This window comes from Pongo abelii, chromosome 7 (genome assembly GCF_028885655.2).
Source record: "Pongo abelii isolate AG06213 chromosome 7, NHGRI_mPonAbe1-v2.0_pri, whole genome shotgun sequence".
Taxonomy (NCBI): domain Eukaryota; kingdom Metazoa; phylum Chordata; class Mammalia; order Primates; family Hominidae; genus Pongo; species Pongo abelii.
The window spans coordinates 76,638,816-76,665,287 of NC_071992.2; the positions used below are offsets into that span (position 1 = coordinate 76,638,816).

The following is a 26,472-nucleotide window of genomic DNA, read 5'->3' on the forward strand; positions in this document are numbered from 1 at the left end:
AAGTACCATTTGGATTCAGTACTTAAGTTTTCAGTAAATATGTAGTGTCATTCCTTAAACTTCCAATAGGTGGCATAAGAAAACCAGAGATTTAGAGACTGTATTAGATTTACTAACTTATTAAAATATTTCACGATTTTCCTACCTATAGTCATAGGCTTTGGGGTAACTATGGAGATGCTTGATTTGTGAACCCATGTAAACACAAAACAGGCTCCACAGATGACCACAAGGAGGTTTGGGAAGTCTTTTAAAATAAACAGGAGACCCTCATATAAAAAAGACTGAGAAACCACTAGATCTACTCTATTAAAATCACGTGACAAATGATAACACTAGTGTAGAATTGTGTGTATTTTTACTTTCACGGTAATATAGTACAGTAGTGCTGGAACTGGAATCAAGAAACAACATTCAGTTCATGACGTTCCTAAATGTGTGGTTTTGGACAAAGAACAACTGTCTGCCTTAGAGCTGATCTTAAAAATTAAAATTATCCTGTGCCAATTTCTACTAGAAAAATACTACATAATTTCAGAAGAGAAAAAAAGTAGTTAATTATTCTGTAAATGATGTGAAACAAATTCCAGGTAAAACATGATTCTGTAAATGGGGATACCTGTCAGGATCTGGCACACCTGGGCGAGACTCGAGGATGAGGACAAGCTTACCTGCCTCCACAGGAACCTGCTCCTCGGGCTCAGTGTGTGGCTCAGCCTCTTCTGGCGGGACTGCTGGCTCTGAAGTAGATCTCTCTTTAAGTCCTGCATTTTTTTATTCACAAAGTTAACTTGAGTTTTTGTGGGGTTTTCTGTCACATTAAACCAGGAAAAATAATATTTTCAAACATTTAATTAATAGTGCAGGTAATTAATAGTTTCTAAAATTGTATGCTTAAAAAGTGAGGTAGGAAAATAGTTTGCTCTTCAACTTCACATGAGCCTTGAATATATCTCTTTGTCTTAGTTAGCTTTTCACTTCAAATTAAAACAAAATCATTGTTTAAATGTTCATGAATCTCTAAAATAGTCATGTCTAAACCTGCCAAAAGTTCAATATGAGTTCAAGCTCCTTTTGTGTTCATAAGCGATTAATTCCTAAGTCCTGCAGTTTGAATTCAGCAATGAGGCAACTAAGATGCACTTGAACTTTCTGTTATTCAGGTACACTCGATGTTTTCACTTATATAATTATTTATTCTACTTGAAAAACAGTTAAAAAGAAAAAGAAATCATACATAACTATTTATTATCTTCTAAAGGAAACCCCTATAAGTAATCATATTATTCTGTAACAGCTAAAATATATGAAAATTTAAAAGTTCTTCTCCCTTTTACAAGTCCTAAGAAAAATAAGACAGCAGGATATGTTAACATGAAACTGATTTTAAAGTCAAGGCCAGTCTAAAATCTATTATATTAAGTTAGTTATTTGAAGTTATTTGATATTTTGTATGTGGAACATTAAAATAGGTCCTCAATTAAATCCAAGTATTTAGAAAACAGCTAAATTCAAGAGTTAAAGATTCCGTTTGCTGATCCTGAACTCCTCCTGACCTCATTAAGAATCTCCTACCAAGAGTAGTCACTGTGTATGGACAGCCTGCAGCAGGAAGGTCACGGTGATGTGAAGGGCAGTGTTCTAATCTTAAGCAGCTCTGTGCAGCTCATCTATGCACACTAATGTGGTCTGGAAAATTCTCATTTCGATGTATTACTCTTCTTTTTTATTTTTCCTATGTCTCTTCATGTTTCTTTTATTGACAAAAACATACTCCCACATTCCTCTTCCCAAATCTTAAAAAAAACAGAGACAGATACACAGGACCCTGCCACATCACTTACATTTCCTCTAGTTACCATTTGCAACACTATTTCCACACAAAACTCACCACTAGTACACCTGACACCAACACATACAGTTGTGTTCTATACCTAAGTTACCTCTAACTGTAAGACAGGCTGCAAAGGGATTATACACAGGTCCTAATTGTAGTTCAAGTTCAGGGAGGAGGGGGTAGAGATGAAGTCCTAGTAAAAGACATCACATTTCAAATTCAAATTTAGGGCTGCCCTCCCTTTTACCATTTAAATAATCATTTTTACATCTCTCAACTGTTAATGAAACAGGTATGGAATGATTCATTGCCAAGTTCTGCTGAATGAATGGGAAAAAGCTTAAGAATCTCAAGAATCAAGTAATTTATCTTTGTGCTCTCAGCACCTCAGCTAACACTTGGCACATAGCAATTGCTCAATGAACACTTGCTGAAGGGCTGAATACATCCAGTGGTGTTACTCTGCTAAGTCTAAATGGCTGTGGAGATTCCCTGCAGGGCCAGGGCTTCTTAGGTGCACTCCAGTAGCTGAGTAGAAGAGGGAAGGGGACTCACATTAGTACTTCTCTACTCCTATGTACCAGAGATCCATATTTCTGCTCCAGCATCCACCATTTCAGTGCCATGAGTCTAGTTTGCCTGAGACACTCCCAGTTTATGTCTGCTGTCCTGAAATTATTTCACTCTCAAAACTATCTGTCTGAATGAAAAATTACAGGGTCATCCTTCACTGACCCCACTGTAGCAGGCTCTCAAACTGTGTTCCATGTGTTATACAAGCAATGAAATGTTTTCTCACCAAACGATAAAGATTTAAACTGCCTGAAAACCCCATTCTTAATGAGTTTTGAAGTTTCATTTGAAAAAAAAATCATAATGCTACGTGTTCAAATACTACTAGTATACCAACATTCCGACATACAATGCCCGAGAGTCAGCTTTCTCTAACCAACTTGAACTTATTTGTCTCTAAAATTGAAATTGCAAAACATAGGAAAAACAGGAGAAAGCAAAAGCACAGAGCAAAAAATATTGAATTTTTTACCCTGTCCAAAGTGGAAGGTGTATTATAAAATTGTTAATACCTGGTCATAGCTATTTCCAGATATGAAATCAGTACAAAAAAAAATTGTAAACTTCAAAGAAGCTGAGATCATATTACTGTATCTCCTCCTCCAGACCTCTATAAACTTTTTGAAACTTAACAAAAACACATTCTAGACTACAATTGCTTTAACAATCCATATGGAAGAATTTGCCCTACAAGATTTTATTTCAGTGTTTCCAAAAAACTTTTTGCCACCCAAACTCATTTTAGTTCTAAAATTTGAGGGAAAAAGCAAGCGAAAATGAATCAAGAAAAGTAAATGCATATAAGCTCAATTCAGTCATAGGAAAGGTTTTCAAAATGGATTTATTATGAGGTACAAGTGGCAACAATGTAGCAATGAAATAAATATTCAAAATTAGGTTATGACATGAGATGTGTCGGTTTTGATGTTCCTGGGGCTGCAGTTACCAAACTGCCAGCTTATAATGGTTGAGCAGGAAGGAAATTTATCATCTAACTAAACAAGAAGTGCGGAGGCGGCTGACTGCATCGCAGGTCAAGCTTCACCCTCAGGCTGGCAATCAGAGCTCCCCAGCTGCAAGCTTCTTTTTCAGACAAGGCGATGTCCAGAAGCAAAAGGAGCATCTCTTGCTCTGCTTCTTTCTTAGGCTTGAGGAAATCTTTTCCAGAAGCTGCCAGCAGTCTTCCTTTTCAGTGTTAATCATCAGGACTGGGACCCACTTCCATTCCTGCTCTGCCAAGGGAAGAGGGTGTCCACAGCTGCCTTCTAGTCATTACGTATGGTGAATAGATACTGCCAGTCCACAGCAATGGCCACAACATGATTTGGAAAACACATTAATTCCCTTAAAACATACCTTGGTTTTAGTTCTTTAGGTTCATCAGATAAATGTGGAAATTATAAAACATTTGCATTTAATCACTATATAATTGCCCCTCAAATTTTAATTAAAATTAAATGAAGCTATGAAAAGCAAATGAAATCAGCACTTTAAATCAACCACTCATAGCAAATATGATAAATGACACAAATACCCAAGCCCAGGATTAGCTTACTTTATTCACTGCTGCCCATAATGAGAAAGAATCAATATATTTCTTTCCATAAATATGTAGTAGTTGTAAACTTACTAAATTGTATGTTGCATTCAATCATTCAACAAATATTTAGCACTTATTAATTCAAGGCATTATTCTACAGTAAATGAAAACGACACACCTACCTTCCAGGGGAGAGAGCAATTTAAAAAATAAGAAATATGAACTATTTAGAGTATATTGGATGGGGACAGATGATACGGGGAAGACACGGAACAGGGAGCACATTAGGGAAAAGTGGGGGGTGGGGACTATTCATAATACTTTGGCAAAAGGACTCACTGATAACATGTGAACAGACCCTGAAGGAAATCAGGGACATGGCTATATAAGTTACACGTGTGTTTCGGGTAGGGAACTGCATGTTCAGTCATGTGTTGCTTAACAACAGCGATACATTCTGAGTAATGTGTGGAAATACATGTTGAAATGTGCCATTAGGAAATTTTACCACTGTGGGAACATTGCAGTGTGCCCAGGCAAACTTAGAAGGTATAGTCTGCCACACACCTAGACAGTATGCAATATCCTATTGTTCCCAGCCTACAAAACTGTACAGCACGTACTGTACCAAATACTGCAGACAACTGTAACACAAAGTACTTGTGTATCTAAACACAGAAAAGGTACAGTATAAATATGGCACTATGATCTTATGGGACCACTATCATACATGCAGTCTATCCTTAACCAAAATGATAGCATTAGGCATGTGACTGTATGAAATTCCTCAACTGGGAACATATTTGGCGCCAAGGAGAAGAAAGGTGGCTGAGGCACCAAGAGAGGTGTGCATATCAGAAAGGCCCTGGATGCTGGATCCAAGGGCTGTAACTTGAGGGAACACAAAGGATTTACTTCTCGTAAGAGTTATAAGCAAGCCACTCCCTCAACAAAACCTGGGAAACAATTATAAACTTATTTTGTTTCATAGAATTTCATACACCTAGCCCATTAAAAAGCTAAAAAGTTTTTTTAAATTAGTGTTTTAATCTTTGGTTTACTAATTCAAAGGTGTACAGATGAAAGAAAACGTGTCCTTACTAATCCAGGTTACTCCAGGTATGGTTATCTGTGCTCAGGGTAAGTGGTACTGTTTCAATTGCAAGGAGTCTAGCAGTATAAGTCAATTTATCCCAAGAATAAGGCTCATAGGTATATGAAATTTGAGAAATATTCTGGAAAATCAATATGCCAGAAAGGCATGCATACTAGGTAACCATGTTAATCCTCGTTGTTGCTCCTGGCTTGTGTAATCAGTGAATACAGATTTTCCTCAGTATACCAACAGCAGTCTCGGAAATTATCAAAATTCTGAGACTACCAGGTATTGAAAGCTGCCCCATGATACGCAGTAAGAGCCATTCCAGATCCAAAGCATCTTCAAGTAACCCAAGCTGGACAGACAGATTTCAAACAGACATAAATTACAAAAGAATTAAACACTGCCAATAAGGTTCCCAAGAGCCTGGTTTCAGCACCAATGAAGGGACTCAACAAAGACTGGTGAGAGTGGACTCACTTTAACATCATGAAAAATACAGTTCAAGGACATGCAACTGAGCATGGTGTGTAAGTTCAGGCACCTGGGACAACAGGACGCCTTTGAATTCCATTTGAATTCTATCTCAGTGTTAACCGCAGCTACACTTTTTGGTTTCCACAAATGCAAAAAGGGGACAAAACAGGACCCCTAAGAAGGGCTTTAAGAATTAAATGAGATAATTTAAATAAGTATTTTTCCAAAAATTTACCATTTCATTTATTTCTTCTAAAAAAAATCTTTACACCTCCTCCCTGCCAGTCACAGGCAACTTCCAAGGTAGTTAAAACACTGCAATTACTGAACAATCTTTTGGGTTCTTCAAAAACACACACACACGGTTTTCTTCTTCCTAATATTCTTCAACGGTATATATACACCTGAAATATTTTTAGATAATTTGTTTTGTATATTCACCATTCAACAAACAAACATTGAATGCCTATTAGTGTCAGTTACTAGGATAGGTGCTCGAGATAAATCGTAGTCCGGCAGCAAAGTCCAAGAATGAGGCAAGGTGATGAGTGCGATAACTGGAGTGTGTGGGGTGCAGCCCTTGGGAGGGTCAGAGATGTCTGAATGCAGAGGTGATGACTGGGCTGGGTCCCGTGGGAGAGACAAAGGCAGCCCATCACACAGAGCAGGAGCACATTCAGGAGCACGTTCTAGGCAGAGGGACTAGTGGGCTGTACTGACAATCGTTCCAGTCTCATTACTTTCTCTCTCAGCCCCTTGCTTATTTTGTAGCATTTCACTGGAGGGATTGCAGCCACCTCAATCTCTTGTATCCCCCATGCCTTGCCCAGTCCCCAGCATGCTGTAGATACTCAGAAATATTAGTTGAATCAATAAATGGGAACTATAGACACCGCATGTAGGTGTTATATAATTATCAAAAATAACCCAACAGCTTTAAGCATAGATCATCTCCCTCTAATAGGACACAAGAGAAGTGATACATAAGGCAAAGAAGATGGAAATGAGAGGCAGACTTCTATGATGTATGCATACCTGACTTAACATGGAGCAATAAATAGATACACAAAGTGAAATCAAATAAGGCACTAAATGAGAACAAAGAAAAAAGAAATGGATGACTTTCTGCTTTGTAGGGCTTACAGAGCTCTTTCAGAAATCGATTCCTAGGTAAAAATGATAGCCAAGGAATAAACATCCAGCTTATACAATTATATTCTTAGGCAAATGGAGAAGAAAGGATAAGACACTAAAGACTGTTATTGAGGAATCTTTCAGATTAGCCCAAGCTAGGTTTTTCATGAAAATAACCTTATGGGTCTGCTACATATCACCCATCCTCTAGTTTCCTAAACACAAAAACTTTCCTTTTAAACTGAATGGGGCAAAATGGAGAGAGCTTAACAACAAAATAAACTTTATCACCTGACATCTAAATGGCAATATTTATTATCAGGTCAACATTCTCTTATATTCTTTCAATGGTCTAAAACTATTGTTGACCAATAATTGTTTGGAATAAGATCTCTCTCTTCTCCCTAGCTTTTTTTTTTTAATTTTTAAATATAACTTCAACTTAATATTTAGATTCAAGGAGCACGTGCAAGTTTGCTGCATGGGTATATTGTGTGATATTGAAATTTAGAATATGAATGATTCCATCACTCAGGTAATGAGCATAGTATCCTATAGTTAGTTTTTCAACCCTTGTTGCCCTTCTTCTCTCCCCTCTCTAGAAGTTCTAGTGTCTCCTGTTTCCATCTTTATGCCCATGAGTACCCAATGTTTAGCTCCACAGCTTCTTATTTTGAAATACCTATTTTGTCCCATCCTATTCACCTCTCTGTATTTGGGCAGGGGGAGAAGTAGGAATGGGATGGGTAGAAAAAGGGGAAACAAATTCCATCATCTGCCTGCTTTCAGTGCACCAATTCCTCCTCCTTCTGGTAAAAACACACTAACTTCCTTAGGGGAATCCAATTTTTCTTTACCCAACAGTTTAAAAGTGGGCACTCACATATCCCAGGGTGTCACCAATCACAGCTTTCTTATCTCCCACCCCATAAGGAGTAGGGTTGAAGATGAGCATACAAGACTCTGCCTGAGAAGAAAGCCAACATTCCTGAGGGTCCATAGACAGATGTAGGTTGAGAACATTGTTCGAGCACCTAGATCCAGCATAACAAAAGAAAAAAGCCAAAACTACTCCTGGGCTTTACAATTATGTGAGCCAATCCATGATTTTTGCCCATGTAAGGTATCTGAATGAATTTAACACCATGGATGTAACCAAAGAAATTCTGGAGAACATTCAAAAGTAAAATTAAATATATTCCTAATATCCCAAGGCAGAATGATAAATGCATTTTCCATAGAAACATAGTTACAATGAGACTTGCAGAACTGGATATTAGAATTAAATCAATTTTTGTGGACCAGAGTAAAAAAAAAAATCTCTGAAGACCATAAAATCTCATCTATGGAAAAATGTGCTCTGAATACAAAACAAATGTAAGCTTTTTCACAATTAGGCTGGTTATTAGGCTTCTCGATTGTACCATATACTTAAGGCTATAGTTTATTTCATAACTTTTTTTCTAGCCTTTATATCTTGTGTTTTCATGTTGTCACAATATTCTTTTAAAAATTAAGCATTCTTACGGCTTCACTCATGTGCGACATTTATAATTATTTGCATTTGCCCCCTCAATGATCGCAGTAGAATAAATCAGGTTCCACTATACTCATTTCACAAAGACACATTCATTACAAAGGATAAAGGACTTAAATATTTGTTTTGCAATCTGTTGACCTAAGTAGGAATAGGAAGCACAGTTTCAGTGCTTCCAAGTTTTTAACCCCTGACTGAGACATTTTGGTTGAGTATTATTAATCTTATTCTACCAATGATAAAGGAAAACTGACTGCCCAACCATGTGCTGGCTGTTTACACATATGCAACATTGACTGGTTCTCACAACCACCTTGAGGAACAGGCATTGTCTTCAATTTACAAATGAGGAAAACAACCATTTCCAAGATGCATTTTACAATGGAATATTCTGAGCAATCGATTTTGAGAATTATTACCAGTGGGCATTAACAGGAGAAGAAATAATTGCGGACACAGGAGAAAGAAATCAATGTCAGGAGATAGAGCCTAAGTCACCAGATCCATTTCATGGACAATAACATTACAGTTAACTTAAAACATTTCAAATGAAAAATGATACTTGTTTACTTCCTTTCTTTTTCAATGGAAGTGTCTATGGGGAATCTTTATTATCCAAGTATCATTATGAGGACCTCTGAAGTTACAAACTTGCATAGCTAAGCAGGTCATAATACAAAATATTCTCAATAAAGCAACCACCAACAGAATTAACTTAAGTAGTCCTCTGGATTAATTTAAGTGTTCATGCTGATGGATTTATATCAATTTCATCAGTCTCTCATTGTGAAATTTTGAGAGGATCATCTATATACAATGCAAATTACCTATAAAGTAAAATTGAAAGTCTTGTTTAAAAAAAAAAATTCAAAACAGTGACTACCATTGATGTTAGGAATAACTAAAATTCATTCACATATGAAGCCATTAGAAAATGAAACAGAAATTAGATGACACAACAAATGACAAAAAAATTCGATGATGATGTAAGTGCTTCAAAAGGAAGTATCTAAATATTAAAGGATAGAAGATCATCCTGGAAAAATTGATTGGCACTCAAATATTTTCACAAAATTGACGATCTCTTCACAATGATTGTGCTACTAAAATGTGAAATGTTATCTTTTTCTTACAAAGTTTAAGAAAAATATGCCAATAATGTCATTTAAAAGATTTGTAAGTATCAAGTCACAATATAATTTAAATCAAATGTTGTTAGGGATATGGCAAAATAAACTTACATTTTTAGTACTTAATTTTCCCTTTTCAGGTCTTCCCAAAAACAGCTTCTGACTCCCAACTACTTAGTATTGTGAATTTTTTGTCCCTGTTGTAACTGGCTTATTTAAAAAGGTAACCTTTCTGGTTTTAATTATACTTAGAAGACAATATGAAGCAAACAATACAGAAATAACAACCTACTGAATAAAAAGTGTAAAACTGAGAGTGCAAGCATGATTTTAACCCACTAATCATGACTGAAAGCTTGTTTTTAGTTGAAGCTTAAATGTTCATGCAGTTGGATAAAGTGTGACTTCAACTTCAATAAAAGTTAGTTAAAACATTTACAAAAAGAAAGAAAAGAGAAGGAAAGGGAAAAAGAAGAGAGAAGGGAAAAAATAAATCAAGTTCTAGTCTACAAGTGCTTTTAAAGGATCTTTAAATGTTTTAGTTGAGGTGTTTCAATTCTTGAGCTAACAGTCAAAGGAAAAATCAATGAGATAGCCAAAACATTTCAAAGTACTTTACTAAATAGCAATAGACAATTCTTATGTGCTTTTGATGATTAGGTTATTCCAAAATATTTTCACTCATTTGTTTAGAATTTAGTATTTATGTATTTTCTGCCACATAGCCATTGAACTTAAAAACTAAGGTAAAAATTACCAGAATGCTCTCAACAAATTCACTTATAATTGTTTGCCCTTCTTCAAGACAGAACAAAAAATCTTTAGCGAAGACAGCACTTAAAATTTTGTACATAAGTTTTAAAAAAACATTCCATTTATCTCAGGAGAAAAGATCTAACACGGGGATATGGTTTGAGAATCGTGTAACTTTCATATGCCTGGGGGACATGTTCTGCTTCTTCTTCTATCCGGTTCTCAAAGCCTCACTTTCTTGTCCCAGAAGCCCTACGTTTGATGAAGTTTGAGTGGGACCCACTCAACTCCCATTCCAAAGCTTTGTGCACAGGTGTGCGCCTGGGAAGAATCACCATCCTCAACTACAAAAATGGTCCCAGATGTTCACCAGGCCTAACCAGGCCAACCGGAATTCTCTGTCCCAGAGCCATCTGCATTGGGGTTGGTAAAAGTTAGAAAGACTGGTCTGGAGCCTGCTGAGGGCCATCTTGGTTATCAAGTGGTAGCATCTCCAAATAGAATAAGTCAGGCAGAAACCAGCATAGTTAAGACTTAGGAAGTGAGCTAAGAGGAAAAAGAACTCTGATTCCAGGTCTAGACTTGGGATCTAGTCATCTGAAGTTAGTGCCCTGTATCTGCCAAACAAAGCAGCTGTAAAATTCCCTTTTTGGTTTACTATGTTCTTGTAATGTGTAAAAATGGCAAAATCCTGACTAATCAAAACATAAAACTCCAAGTTATCAGTTTACAATATCTTCAGGCCTCAATTTTTAAGCAATAAAATAACAGGATTATATTAGAGATATCAGATATTCTCTAGGATTTCTTCTCTGTTTTATAATTCTATTGAGTTGAAATTTCTGTCAACTAAATGTCGTAAAGTATTTGACTTTAAATAGTAAAAGGCGTTAACCTAAGAAAAAGGTGTACAATACATTTAGAAATATTTACACTTAAACATACTCATTTCTGAGTTGAAATATCTTTGATTAGGTCAAAAATCTCGTTTTTAACATCTTCATAAAAAAGTAAATAAATATGTTTTAAAAAATAAAATCTTTGTGGTAGCATTTTTGATTCTGTTGTTAATAAGGTTAACATTAAGAAAATCAAAAATGCTACCACAGAGATTTTATCATTATCAATTAACTGCATTTCACAGTAGTCACAATTAGATATTTAATATTTGAGGCATAGAATAGTACAAACCATTTGTAGAATTAATTTCTCACTAAAACTTCACTTTTATATTAAATGTTTTCTGAGGTACTAAATTCTGATCTCTAGTGAAGAGATTACATTTGCAATTCCTTAGAAATGGTAAACAATAATGACACAAATATGAAAAATGTATGCCATTCAACCAAAATAATGGAAAAAAAGTGTGATATAAAATGAAAGTACATCCTAATCTGAAATAATTAAAACCTTTCTATAGTTATTCTAAGACTATAAAGGTATCATAAATAAAAGTGTTCTGAAATTGTTCTTCTAAATACAACTCTCCCCTTTATTCACGGTTATGGCCAGAGTTCTCGGAGCAGTGTATGTGGTACATGGTAAGCACTAAGTATGTGCTGGATGATGGGAGAAGGGTGGGGTTGTTGTAGGGAGGTCAGGAGTGAGAAGCATGCAGGAGTGAGGGGCAGCGGTGAGGTGAGGAGTGAAGGAAAGGAGAGAGTAAAAGACTTGGTGAGGGAGACTAGAAAAGGGGAGATAAGAGGGAAAAGTGGAAGGAGAATCCATGAAAAGCCTGAGGAACGGCCCCCTGAAAGGCTGAGGGAGGGCTGGGAGGGCTGGAGAGGAGGGAAGGTGGTGGCACATGAGCCTGGGGAGGTGCCCACGAAAGAGAAAAACAGGGAAGCAGGAAGGGGAAGGAGGGAAGAAAACAACGAGCAAATCCATCTCCCTGAGTATTTAGCACACTTGAAAAAGTTACAAGGCATTATGCATAGAAATAACATTTAAAATCTTAATATTCTTATTTAACGTCAATGAAAGTATTCAATATATTAATCCATAAAAATTCATGATACATACACATTTGTCTGAATACATGATCAACAAATAGAAGTTATTACATCATATTCTATGACATTTTAAAAATGTTTTTACATTTAGAAGCATGAGACGGTATATTTAAATTTCAGGTAATTTACTTGCTGAGCACCAATGATACATTCAATGGCTAATTTACACACCCTCACCAATCAGAGCAATATTACATTTTCCATGCTTTTTTGTAACAAATTGCAATCTGGAACATGACCATGTTCTGGGATGATGATGCCAGAGTTTTAGTAGTTTCTTTTCTGGGTATTTCCCTTTGTTAAGTGTGCATATCTAGTAGAACTTCTACTTTCCTTTCTGTCGTCTTTGTCTCTGGATGCCATTTTACTAGAAACATCCTTTATATTTGTTGATTTTTTCCTATTTTCCTTGGTTTTAGCACTTTTTTCTAGGTCCACTTTCTCTTTTTCTCTGTCCTTTTTCCCCTTAGGAGACTCCTTCCTGGATAGGTCTGCAGCAGCAATTTTCTTATCCTTTCGGACATCCTCTTTCTTCCCCTTTCTTCTCTCTTCATTCTTACTTTCCTTCCTTGACTCAGGTTTCTCTTTCTCCTTCTTGAGCTCTTCTTTAGTGAGTTCTTTAACTTTCAGATTTTCCAATTAAAGGAAAAAATGTTTATTGACAGGATCTCTTAATCACAGAACAGGAAGTTAGTGAAAAGGTATTCTCTTTTTATCTCTCCACACACAGGAAATGCACATTCAGAAAGTTACTTTAATTCACTAGTCTTTATGGTGGCTAAAAATAGATGCAAATCTCTATAAAATATCAACTATTAAAAAATGCTAGAAGCTTGTCATATTTTCCCTCTTGAAATACAGTATGCCTTGTCTTAAAACATTAACATGCAATATTATAAAACTGAGTGCACCACGAAGGCAGTACTTTACACAAAGTATTAACTCACACTTTGTAATTATAATTAAAGGAACACTGGCAACGTAAGAACAAATTTTTCATAATTTGTAAGAATATATACAAAGATAATTTAAAATGTTTAGCTCAAACAAAAACATATGTCCTTAAAATACACGTGCTTCTCTGAAGACAAATATATGTAAATAGCTTTAAATATAATTTCATTTTCTTAGTTAACTAGGCAAAAAATTGTCATGTGTATGACATTTTTAAATCATTATCTGTAGTATTTAAAAGGAAAAATTAGAATTCCCTTTCTGCTTATATTCATCATGAAATCAGTATTCCTTTAAGTATGATTTCCCTGTTAATTCACATAGAACCACTCAAGCTAACACACGTCTTCTAGTTCATAGGGTTGAGAGAGCAATTAAATGAAACACACAGCTAATTCCAAATCTCATGGAAGGTATTGCTTTCAACTTGCTTTACATGGTGATAAAGCAGTTAGCAAAAGCTCTGAATTTCATCTGTTTGTACTCTCATGAAGAAATCATAAGGTAAGGTGTTTGCAATGCCACATTTAAGCAGAAACAATGCCACATTTAAGCAGAAACAAAGAAAATGAAATATTTCTTTAATATAATAAAATGTGAAAGATGTTTTTGCCCATCAAAATCACATAAAACTTACACAGCACAAATGGTATTCAAAATGAGCATTAGATTTGCAGTGCTCACTAAAAGTACTGTATCTTTCTAGGCTGTCTAATAAAACCTTGATTAACAAACAAAAACACCACATAGGGTTTCTCCATTAATTGAATTTCCTGGTGATCAACCAGGAGATTCTTCAGTTCTTCCTAAAAAACCTTATTATAGTCTTTTAAGAATACAGAATAGTATTCATTCAGGATCATGCTGAGTCTTCATTCTACTTCAGTGCTGTTTGGATAGTAACATAGATACTGGCATTGCAAAAGTATAAAATGGATGTGCAATGCTATCGTGTCTTATTCTGAAAACTGCTTTTAAAAAATTCAGTCTTTAATGTTTAATTTGCTTCTCTAGATCAAGAAGTAAAACATTTTATTGTCCATTTGTTTCACCATTATTTATATAAAAATAAGATGGTGAAAATTGTTTTCATCCCCAGAAATTATTCAGAAGAGATAGGAGGTTAAACCATTAAAAGTTCCTGATCTTAAAATATAAATCACAAAACCCTGTGAATCACACAGTAAGTCTCATCTGTTCATATTTCACCAAAAAAACAAACTACAAACAATATGCCAAGCCCATGAAATGATCACAAGAATATCACAGGCTTATAAAGAAAAACATGCACATCCCCCATGCCTCTACCCACAAAGAATATGACTACTAACATATGAACAAGAATAACCACTGGCATATAAAGTCAGGCTGTAATATTGAGCTGTTAGTCTACAAATGGCTGACAGGTATAATAACTTATTTATTATTATTATTTTTTTGAGACAGCGTCTCACTCTGTTGCCCAGGCTGGAGTGCAATGGCGCAATCTCAGCTCACTGCAACCTCTGCCTCCCGGGTTCAAGCTACTCTCCTGCCTCAGCCTCCTGAGTAGCTGGGATTACAGGTGCCTGCCACCAAGTCCAGCCAATTTTTGTATTTTCAGTTAAGACAGGGTTTCACCATATTGCTCAGGCTTGTCTCGAATTCCTGACCTCGTGATCCACACGCCTCGGCTTCCCAAAGGGCTGGGATTACAGGTGTGAGCCACCGTGCCCGGCCAATAATTTTTAATGAATTAAAATATCAAACACAGCAAATTCTATGTCAATGTAATGTAGGGTTCTACATTATACATTCACGTTTTCATTTTACTGAAAACTACACATTTGAATCACACTAGCTTTCACTGTGCTCTAAGACAGAGTGTCATGAGAGCTTTTGGAGAAATAAAAACAATTACTGAAGACTTCATCTTTTTTTCCCAAAAGTAATTCAAAAAAACCAAAGTAAGAAAGGTTTTAGGGAACAAGGTAAGATGTGTACATGTAAATTTAATATATACATCATAACAAATATAACACGATATTTGTATAATATATACATTCTTAATTTAAAGACTGTTACAAAGCTTTGATAACATGAAAAGATAATGACTTAAAATTATAGGCTTGAAGCAGAAAATCCTTTGATGAAATCCTGATAAAACTACTTATAACCTAAAGTTGCACCCAAGCAAGACTCAAAAGCAATAATGTTTAGCATTAGCAGCAATATTAACATTCCCAGAAAATGTCATGCATTTTCAAACATTAAACTCGATTCACTCAAGGCTAATTTGAAAAAATGAAAATACCTTTAGCCTTAGTTTTTCTCTTGGCTACCCCACTGGGTCCTTCTGTTGATATTTACAAGATGAAAATAGGTTATAAACAGAAAATTTAAGGGAATTCAAAAATAAGTGTCTATTAAATAGGTAAAATCAATGCCACTATAAAATATGTTAAGTTACTTAAATTCATCATTAAAAAATACTCCAATATCTCTCTTATTTGTCACTTTAAAGCCTTCCTTTCACTGTCTTTAACAGATAAATGCGTTATAATTGGCCTATGATTTAACAAACTTCACAATTTGGCTTAGATCTTTAAGAATTGTTGGCATTAGAAATACTTAATTGCCACTGGAAATGGCATTTTCTATTCAGTGACAGACTTCCACTTGGGTCACAGATGATCAATTAAAAGTACTAGAGTGAAGGACCAAGGACCTTACTTCACTACTCAATCACATTTGCCATTCAAAAAAGGATAGCATATTTTGATAGAGTTCATCTTTACTGTTTGAACAATCACTGCTCTTCCACCAGTTCGCATTGTCTTTTAAAAAATTATATGAGTAAGTAAGAATGACAGTATTATGTACATACATTTTACATTTTTCACTCTAAAAACTTTGCAATAGCTTTCTATTTCCTCTCTTGGCAAATGAAAGTTCTGCTAATAGATTTATTTTTGAGTCTCTAACAATATACCTCTAACTCTTATTCCAACCAGGCTGTACTTAGCATCCCAATGAACTGATCTTCCCAATTCTCTCAGTCACATAAAGGCTGGTTTACGCTATGTACTGGCAAACTTTGTAAAGTTCCATTCCAAGTTGCCAATCCATTTCTTAGGCACATTAGGGTTGGAGGTGCAATGTAGTGTTCATCTCCTCAGGAATGGTGGCCTTTAGCCTGTCACTAAAGAATGAAGGTCTAAGGTGTGGTCATAAGAAAGTCCCCAAAGCCATCTGACATTTTTCCAGCTGTAAATTGTAAAACCCACTTTGTACATTTCTCAAAACTTCTACTTTCAGTATTAGACGTTTGTACTATTATACTGTTCAAAACTCCCCTTTCACTATTGATAGCAATTTGTATCTATCAGTTGAGGTCATCCATTTGAGAATGGTAATTTATTTTGGTTGAAATGTCAATATTCTTCAAAAATGTATTAGTATCTCTTACCATTGACAACATAAAAATGGAAACAAGTGACTATGGTTATATTTGTCCACTTACATGAAATACATAGATAACCATAATCAGTACTTATTCCCATGTGTTTAAAAATTATTTTTCCCAGACAAAACTTGATTCTTTCCTAACCTCTGCCAAAACCAGTGTATCACCCAGTAATAATGAGTGCTATTTCCAATCACTCTCCACTAAAGTTTATTTCAGAATAAAATATCAAAACTATTCTTGTAATACCCACTTTTAAATATGAGTAGTATCAAAGGTGTAAAACACATTAGCATAAAACATTAAAATATACTACTAGTACCGCTATGTTCCCCTCCTGACTCCTGCATGTTCTCCCACAGCAGATTCAGATTTTCCTATTAAAAAGCAGAGTGAGGAAACCCAGACTGCCCTCTCCCTACCCCCACTGTTATGATCTAGGTAAAAAGAGCTATATGGATGAAAAGACTAGAGTTAACTTTTGTCATGAATAAACCAAAATATTAGATTAGCATCAGATTAGTGAAACATATAAAAATAAACAGTGCTGTGCTTTATTTTAAACTTTCTTGGTTTGGGTATAAATCCTTACAGTGACACAAATGAACACGTGAACAAAGTGCGATGCACGATATAAAACTCCAAAGGATCATCTTATGCTTTTCTGAACTTAAAAACATAGCCAATAATTTTTCAATATTTTTGACATAACAAGGACCAAGCTAATAATTTAAACAATTATTACATTCAGTTTATGAAGAAAAGCATATAGACATGAAAAAAGTATACCACCAAAAACAGTTAACAAAGGAGTCCCTAAGTAACAATGAAACAAAAAGAGAGTAAAGAAAAAAAAATTTTTTTTTTTGCATCCCGGAACTTAAAATAAAATGAAATTAAATTTTTAAAAAAAGGAAATGTGTTTTTTTTTTTTTAAAGTGAAATGATCAGTTTTAGGAAGGAAGGCATGAACAAAGTTTTAGGATAAGGGCACTATTTTATTATGTTAGTTACTAAATATCCTCTAAGGTTCTTCAGAATACAGTTTTACAAGCAGTAGAGAAGGCAGTCATGCCACAGTGATGAGAAAACATAGGTGGAAGGAAAGGTGACCAAAAATCTAGGGTGCTCACATCAGCCTTCCTCATTTCCTTAGAAGAAAACTGATCATATATGGAGTTTCCCTAGATTCTGAGGGGGACAGAGAAGGAAAAAGTTTGAAGAATTTTACCAGGGTTTTGTTTTGAAGGTCGAGGAAACGCAGGCATGTCTGTAAGAAAAAGAAGCTAAGTTCATAACAGGAGAGAGGTGATGAGGTCAGGAGGAGGTACAGGCTCAGTGGAAAGGGCTAGCTTTGGAAACCAGAGGATGCAGTGTCTGAAAAAACGATGAGTGAATGAGAGAAGAAACAATAGCTCAAAAAAATCCTGAGATAGTAACGTTGTAAAGGGAAGAGAGAAGAAAATAATGGAATGAAGGCACACTAGATTATCTTAGGAAAGCAGAAAGCAAAATCATCTCTACAGAGGAATAAAATGACCCTGGAAGAAGGAAGGTTGAGGAAAAGTTTAAAATGACTGCTAACAAGGGAAATTGTTGGAGCAGCATGCCCCCGACAGAGGCTCAGTACAGGTAACTTTATAGCAGATTTTTTTTTTCCCCAGCAACAATCGGAAATACAGTAACGGAGAAAGGGGTCAGTGGTAATCCAAGATTAGTGACAGCACGTAGAGGGGAAAATATATTAGTTTGTGGGAATTAGAGAAGTGGACTTAAGGGAAAACCACAAGGCAGGTACGAAAGGGCCACCTTTCTATTCTTCCTAATTCTTGACAGAATTAAATTCTTATCATTTGTAACTTTGGTTGATGTAGATTCTCCCTACAGTGCCAAAATGCCACAAGCATGTGCTACTTTTCTCCTTTTCTATCTTTACTACCATAGCTAATGTCTAGGGAAAAAAAAGAAAAAAAGGGAACATTCCACTAATCAATAAAATTCATGACAACACAAAGGCTCTTCAGAAATAGTTTCCAAGTAGTATGAAGAAAATTCTATCAATTCGAGCAAAAATGGAAACATCTTGGTATTTCTTAATCCATTCAGACAAAAGTTGTTTTTAATTAATAGAATACATTCTAATTTAAGAAATAATCAAAGCAGCATTAGGATGTGCTTAAAATACATGCTGAAAAACAACTGCCATGCTATTTACTTTCTTTTCGTCCTTTTATACTTATTTTGATGTAAGTATTTAAAGTGATGATAGTTAATAGCTCTGGCAACTATTTGGGAATTCTTACACAGAAATTAGGAAAAAGGTTTTACATTCTTCCCTTAGAACATAAGAGAGTTGCCTAAAGGAAATTTATGCTATTTTGGCAACTGCCTCAGGCCACCATTCCACATTTTCAAAATCAAATGTTCTCTATGAAATTAAAATGTTTGAACCATTAAGCCAATGGATAGATCTGTGGTTACACCACATGCAACAGACATGATTTTAGAAGACTGGCTGCATTACACATACACAAGTAGCTACTTCAGACTTTCAGACAGCTCTAGAATTGGTCTGGATATCACTTCATACTCAGGTCATTTCAGCCACTCTCACCATGTCTGGTGAGACCTGTGAGTCACTTTGAGCCTTCTCATCTTCCTCTGTCCCATACTGGAACATCATAATCATTTCAACATTGACTACACATAGCAAAAAGAGGCCCTAAATGTCTGAGTAACCATCCTGTTAGCCAGGCAGACTGTTCCTCTAGAACGGATGTCTACTCTTAGTAAAATGCATGTCAGGACACTACACTAATTTCTTTTTTATTTTTAAATAGACGTAATAATATAGTACAGATTAAAAAAAGAAGAAGAAAAAGCTACAAACCCACCAACCCTCTACAGTAAGTGGGGAACGGAGGATCAGAACATAAGAAAACTGAAAGACTAAATAAGCAGAAAGGGATTACATCCAGAGACAGAGAAAAAAAGGTAAAATGCAGATTCAAATACAAATTGGAGATTGGAAAGGTCACCTGAAGACTTTTGTTAGCATAGGTTAGTTTGTTATAGAAACTCAAAATGTCATTTCTATTGCAAAAAATATGTCCAATAATTTTACTTATTTAAACCAGTTTAAAAAAAAAAAAAAAAACTCAGTATTTTATTATGCAAGGAGTAACTCCTCATCCATCAGGACCCACACCAGCATATGACATTATTCATATGATATTAATGAATATCACATGCAGGGCTTCACATTGAAGGGGAATTCAAATAAAACCGAAGATCTGGTTCCTAGTTTCAAGGAGTCTGCAAACTACTTAATATCTAACTCCTAAGTATTACAGGGTCATCTCAACAAATAACAAAGGCAGTGAATTCTGAATACTGGTTCCATCATTTAACTTATGAAAATAAAGTCTGGGTCACTGAGTTTCTTTAAGTATTCCAAATATGCATTGTGATCAAAGATTCCACAGCCAAATCACAGAAAATTTCTTGTATGTTTTATAGACTTAAGGAGCTAGCCCAGCGGATTATTTAGAAAGGGTCATGAAGCATCAATTCCCAAAAAGTTAACTGCCAAGTGACCAAATTAAGAATAACTGGCTGTGCTAGATCTAATTTTTTGATAATTCTTCTAAGTCACAAACATCAGGGTAAACAAACAATCTGTTCTATCTAACTAAATAAAAACAATTCAAACAGAAAATAGTCCTTCTTTCATGTCTGGATACAGCTCTATAAGACAGGGAGGTAATTTCTAGAATAAAGAAAGAATCAAGGACAAGATGAAAAAGCAGGACAGCCCACTATTCCATATGTCCTCAGCACTGAGGCGTCTGGAGGATTCCCAGGGCAGCAGGCTGACAGCCACGCCTCAGGACTGGGTAAAATTGGCACCCAGAAGACACTTCCCCAACTGACTTATACCCACCACTCATGTCCCAAAGCAAGGCAGGCTGAAGGAAGCTAAAGGGCTGAAAAGAATCCCCAAAGTGCTGCTGTCTTGTTTTTGTGCCAAACTCCGGAGAACCCAGCGCCTTTGCAATCGGACAAATGTCAGCGCATCCGAAGAAGCCAGAACAGTGACTCTGAGGAGACAACACTATATCTCAACACGGAGCCTGTTCCACAGAGTTTCTCAACTCTGAAAAGGTAAAGTAAATACAGTATAACTTAAAATTCCATAACTATATAAATATTCAAATTAACGGGATACGATTTTACCTTAATTTAGTTCTTAAGTTTAAAAGAAATGAGGTAGGAAAAGACTTATATTATGAAACAAAGTCAGAAAATACACGCTTAGAAAATTAAGAATTTTAGCAATACATAATAAATCAAACTAAGGTGAAGTAATTTTGTTCAGCTTCGAGATACTTTATAGCGCAGTTTGGCAAACACCTTTATTTTATCTCACACACACACACACACAAGCCTTAGGCACAAGTTGACAGGAGTCACAGAAGTCAGGGGTTTGTCAGCTACCTGGGTGTCACCTTCATCAGAGGCTTTCAGAGGAACTAATGAGAGGTGGTACAAAATAAGCAGCGAATTTTTATCCCACATTCTTGTTTTTCACTTACAAAAATAAAGCATAATTAATTTCTGTACATAAAATATGCATTAGTATGGCAAATAAAGCCTGATGAAAATTTAATAATTTCAAACATTTTTAACACAAAATTTAATTATTTACTTCTTATCAATTAATCGAATATCTTCTAGTGTTAGTAGTAACAACACGTTAACAAATAAGATTGCTTTAAAAAGTATATCCCGGAAATTAGGCTGGGTGAATTTCATTGAGTGGGGCTGAAGATTCCTTTAGAATTTAAACCTAATAAACTTTGATATTTCATAGTACCCAAGTATGAAAGCAGAAGACACAATAAATACAAAGACTGAATAAATTTTCAGAAGGAACATTACTGAATGATACTCATTTGTTGCAGAACATGCTACTAAGTGACAGCTTAACTGAGGTCCTTGAATATTTGAAAACAGAAGCTTTAACAGCTATCTTCTGCATTAACAGAATAAAACATATTTGCCCATTAGTGTGGGCAAGACAAATTAGAGCTTTAATAGTCATTTAAACTTTAAGAGATTATTGTCCAGTGTGTATATCCACATCCAAAAGTAGCTACAGAATGTTTGCTTTTTAATAAGATTAGCAAATTGGACAGTATTTGCAGATACAGGTAAATGGTGGGCAGGGGGGATGGATGTCCCGTGCTGACTTGAGGCTGCTACTTTCAGGCTGTTACTATGACAGCCTACAAGAGTAATTTCTAACAATTTAAATTTGTCATAGTCCCCTCAGAATAAATGGATGAATGATACACTTATTGAAAGTAATTTGATTAGATATAGAAGACAAGAAATATTTGAAAAGTAGAAATTATAGTTAAATAAAATGTGAAGAAGTGCAAGCATTTTCAAATTTTTAGCTCTCTGACAAACTAACACTAAGTAAAATCTTAGAGAAGCTGGAAGAGATTTAAAACCATGGAACATCACTCCTTCAAAAAGTAACATCCCTTTCCTTATCTTCCTTATCCCTAGAAGAGCTTTGCTTGAGGGGAAACTGATGAAATCTCATTTTAAGAAATGCATTTTGTATATAGCTGCTACAACTGTTTTTGTTACTATTGAAGCAAACTCATTTTTAAAGAAATTGATTCAAATATGTTTTTAAGGTTTTCTAATGGGAAAAGTTTACTGCCCTAAATGGAATTACCACTTCAATAAGTTTATAATTCTAAAAATCACATTATATCTAAGCCAAAATCAATATCCAATTAATAAGTTAATGAAGGAAAAAATGGAAAAAGACTTATTTAGGATGAATAATTTTAATATGTACAACATTAAGATACATATTCACATGTCCCCTCTTGTGTAATATGCCTACTTTAAAAAAAATACAAATTACTTTCTCTGGATGTATATTTGGAAATAAAATTTAAATAAATTTTGCTTTCATAGACAGAAATATGTCATGCTACTATCTGAAAACAGTGTTAACTTACTCTAAGGCAAAAACATGGAGTTATTTTTAAATTATTTTAAAAGCACCATTAACACAGAATTTTACATAGAAATTTGTATGAACCTATCTGACAAACCTAAACAAATTACAATAAAAAATATCAGCTTAGTAAAGAACCATCATTTTATACATCAGTCATGTTAAAGAACAGAGAAGTATTTAACTTAAAAATCATGCCAGAAATATTTTTATAATGAAATCCATTAGAATCATCGTAATTAATAGTGTGTTAGAAAGACAAGCATCAAGGGTTAACCACAACACAATTTGCTGTTAAGTGTCCAAATTTAGTTCAGTGAATACATGAGTTGAAACAAAACGATACAGAAACCAATTATATCACCAAGAACATCATTTTCAGTGTACTTTGTAGCTGACTACAAGAATGAGGAGTACTATTTTCTTCAATAGAAGTTGGGGGAGCTGAGGGAGCAAGGGACTAGCTAGTAGCTGTACTGGGCAAGATCACATGGTTGACTTGCACGGTAAGATCACAACCGCCCCACCGCACATTAAGCCCTACATAAGCCAAGGAAAGAAAAGAAAAAAGAGGCTGCTTCAGGTGTTCATTAGCCAATGACTTCAGTCCCTGAATCAAGGTTACTGGTTATGTAAATCCAATATGACACAAGTCTTTCCCTGAACCCCTTCATTCTGTGACGTACCATCAACACCATCTGCGGTTTCGCTTTCTTCTTCTTCTTCTTCTAGCATTTCAAAAGGAGTCATTATATCATAGAGAAATGAGAGGAAACCATAAAACCAATCTGAACTTTCCTCTGCTAAAATATTAAGGACTTCCTCAAGAGAATCAATATTTTCAGTACTGCCATCTTTGGTCAGGCCTACATAAGAATAAAGGAAGAGAGAGAAAATAAGGAGAGCAGTTAGGTGGAAAAAAGAAGTGGAGGAAGGGTGATCTCAAAAGCGACGTGCATCAAGGTCAGAGAGGTTTACAGAAACGGTATTTGGAAAATAAAGAAGTCCATTAAAATGCACACCTTACAATCAACTCTCAATCAAATGTCAAAAGAAAGCCACAATTTGACCAATCCTCACCACTCCTACCAGCCCCTACCCAGGTTTACCTTTCTCTCATTAGTGTTGAGTTGAAAGACAAAATTTTATCGTCAAAAATCAATAGACAGTAATGGAAAATCAGTTGACAGTAAAAGGAAGAGTGAGTAAAAGCAGTATCAGGGAAAAAAAGATATATACTCTGACAACCTCCAGATTTGCTCATTTACCAACCAGATTTTATCGAGAGTTGATTATACACACATTCATTCATTTGTTCATTCAAACTAGAAAGGCTTATTTCCTCAAACTTCTCCCCTCCCCCCACCACCACCCCACTTAAGACCTGGAGTTAACTTAGGAAATTCTGGAGTTAATATAATTGCAGTATTACCATTTATAGCATCCATAGATGGGCAAAAATACACTCAAATTATGTAACTCAGATAATTTTAACATTTAAATTTTAACACTATTAAATGTGGTAGCTCTATAAAACTCTGGCAACTGACTCATGGTCCTGTAATTCTGGCCAATGACAAGAGTCAGCTATTAATAATAATTCACTTTGCCTACCGATATGAAATGTGATCAAGGCCTTAGCTGGTCACTTGCAATAGGAACATTCCAAATTCCTCTCCCCATGGGCCTGTGAAATTAGCGTCTATTGCTAAGACCCTTTACAACTAAGTATTGGACCCCAAACAGGCCCTTAGGATAGAAATAAATCAAAGTATATATTGTTTTCATCATTTGTTTTTTTCCTGTGAAGAACTGGCTCTGGGTAGCAAAGGTTTCTTAGCTCCAGTAGGTATCAGAATCTGCCAGTACTACCAAGCTGTATACCAACCCCTTAATTCTGAGGAGGAATAATAGGGTGGGGTGTTGTGACTGTAAGAAATGTGAACATCCATGACCACTGAGCTTTTCTGGTTGTAACCACTTAACTCAGTCATTTAAGGCTTTGGCAACACACAATTTCTCCATGTAGTATAACTACCAGCAATCAAGATAGGCAGATAAAGGATAAGATGACAACTAATTTAAAAGTTTTAAAGATTACAGTGAATTTTCTCTGCTTTACTCAAAAGAACTGTATTGTGTCATTGTTCATGTTTTTGGTAGGAAAAACGCAAATTGCAGTTGGTATTTAAATTACTTTTTGACAAGCCTAGAATGTTTTCACTGAATTTAGCAGTAGACAAATGCTGTGAACAAAGATCTATAATCCCAACTAAGTCTCTGTGGGAATAACACTGTTTCTTCTTCCTGCCTTAAAACACTATAGCTGCATATTTAGTACAAACATCTTTATTTCTCTCCATTTGCCAATATATTATAAGTACTTCCAAGTATTACATATAAAATATAAAACTTTTCCATCCTGCAGTATGACAGGTGACCATATGCAACAAATACGCAAAAGCATTTGAACAAAACTGTTTACCCAGCCAAGCAACATTCCTGTGGTTCTCAAGACAAAAGTACTAGTCCAAAGAGAAAAATATATATTCTCGGCATGCGATTCCTTCTGAACCTCTAAGAACAGGGCTCAACCAAAGGGAATGCCTTTGGCTTGGCAAAGTCTGGTCTTCTCCTCCCATCAGCTCACTCATGCATCTATCAGTCTACAAATGTTTTTCCAGGATGTAGCAAGTGCTGACTGGCTTCCCTTTTGCTTTCCAGCCATACCTGATACGATGCCAGCTAGGTGCTAGCCATAGGACAAAAGGACAACCACATGATCCTTACTTAGGTGGTGTCACTCTAAGGATTTAGTCCTCACGTCATTTAGTTCTCAGGTCATTTTCCTGTTGATTTTATTTGGAAAATAAGTTTTTATAGAATATATTTTCAAACAAGGTAGTTTTCAATAATCTGAACTACAACCAAAGATACCTATATTTTAGTTAATTTGGCCACAAAAATAAGAAGCTATGTAAATGAAGAAAAGTGGGCTTAGTACACTTTCAAAGAATCAGAAGGGCCTTGGCCAGAAATAATCAAATAATAAAATTAATGATGGTTAGGGGTCTTGATTTACTCACATATATTTAATTCTCTCTATTTCACAAGAAAAGCCACACCCTAAAATTGAGTGAAATGTACCATGTAAATGTGTACATTTCTCCAAATTTATAAGATTTAGATATATGCAGATTTAAGAATCTAGAAAAAAAAACTTATGAAACAAATGCAAAATCTTATGAAAGTTTAACATATCTCAATTATTACTATACCTGCGATGCCAACAGCTCCTCTAATCTCTGATTTCCCACCTTCCTCCCTCCCCGTGGATCTCCTGGGCCTTAATCTAAAACCTAAACCCTTAAAGTTTAAACTTTACCGTTAAGCTCCCTCTCCAGTGAGAATGTACCTTGGAAGTCTGGCTTCATTTTGGGTATATGCTCAGTGTAGTGCTCCCCCCATAACCTCTACCTGACCACAAAGAACCCATTAAAGCCTCTATACTCCCAACAATTTCACCAGGCTGTCTTTGCAGTAACCTTCCAGTAACAGAGGCACCACTAAACTACAATAATCTCACAAACCAGAAAAGAACTTTAGTCATAAAACTCAATTCAAGTTAAGGTTGCATTTCATGCAGAGAACTCAAACGCTATGAAATAAGATTAGAGGTGACAAGTAAGCCTAACATTTCACCTTTGGTTTGTTTCATCTGTACTGAAGCCACAAGCCAACTGCAAACTAGTACAGGAAGAATAAAAAAGTATTTATGTAGCTTTATCTGATCTGTCTTTATGCATTTATTAGTAAAGTTACCAAAATAGACCTTGATATTCACCAAATTTAGTTCCACCTCCAAGTGTATAATTCTTATAAATGGCACAATTTATGAGTTCCTCACTCTGTACCTGCAAATAGCAATATTCAAAGTT

General features: G+C 35.4%; 1 protein-coding gene across 27 annotated transcripts in view; it reads right to left on the reverse strand.

Annotated features, from left to right (window-relative positions):
- ASPH (aspartate beta-hydroxylase) overlaps positions 1-26,472 on the reverse strand; it is a 228,227-nt gene that overhangs the window by 156,594 nt on the left and 45,161 nt on the right. For 26 of the 27 annotated variants that reach the window (XM_054561031.2, XM_054561034.2, XM_054561037.2 and 23 more), the window contains 1 exon segment: positions 672-764. In XM_054561031.2, the coding sequence (XP_054417006.1) occupies positions 672-764 (93 nt within the window). 27 annotated transcript variants of the gene reach the window in all.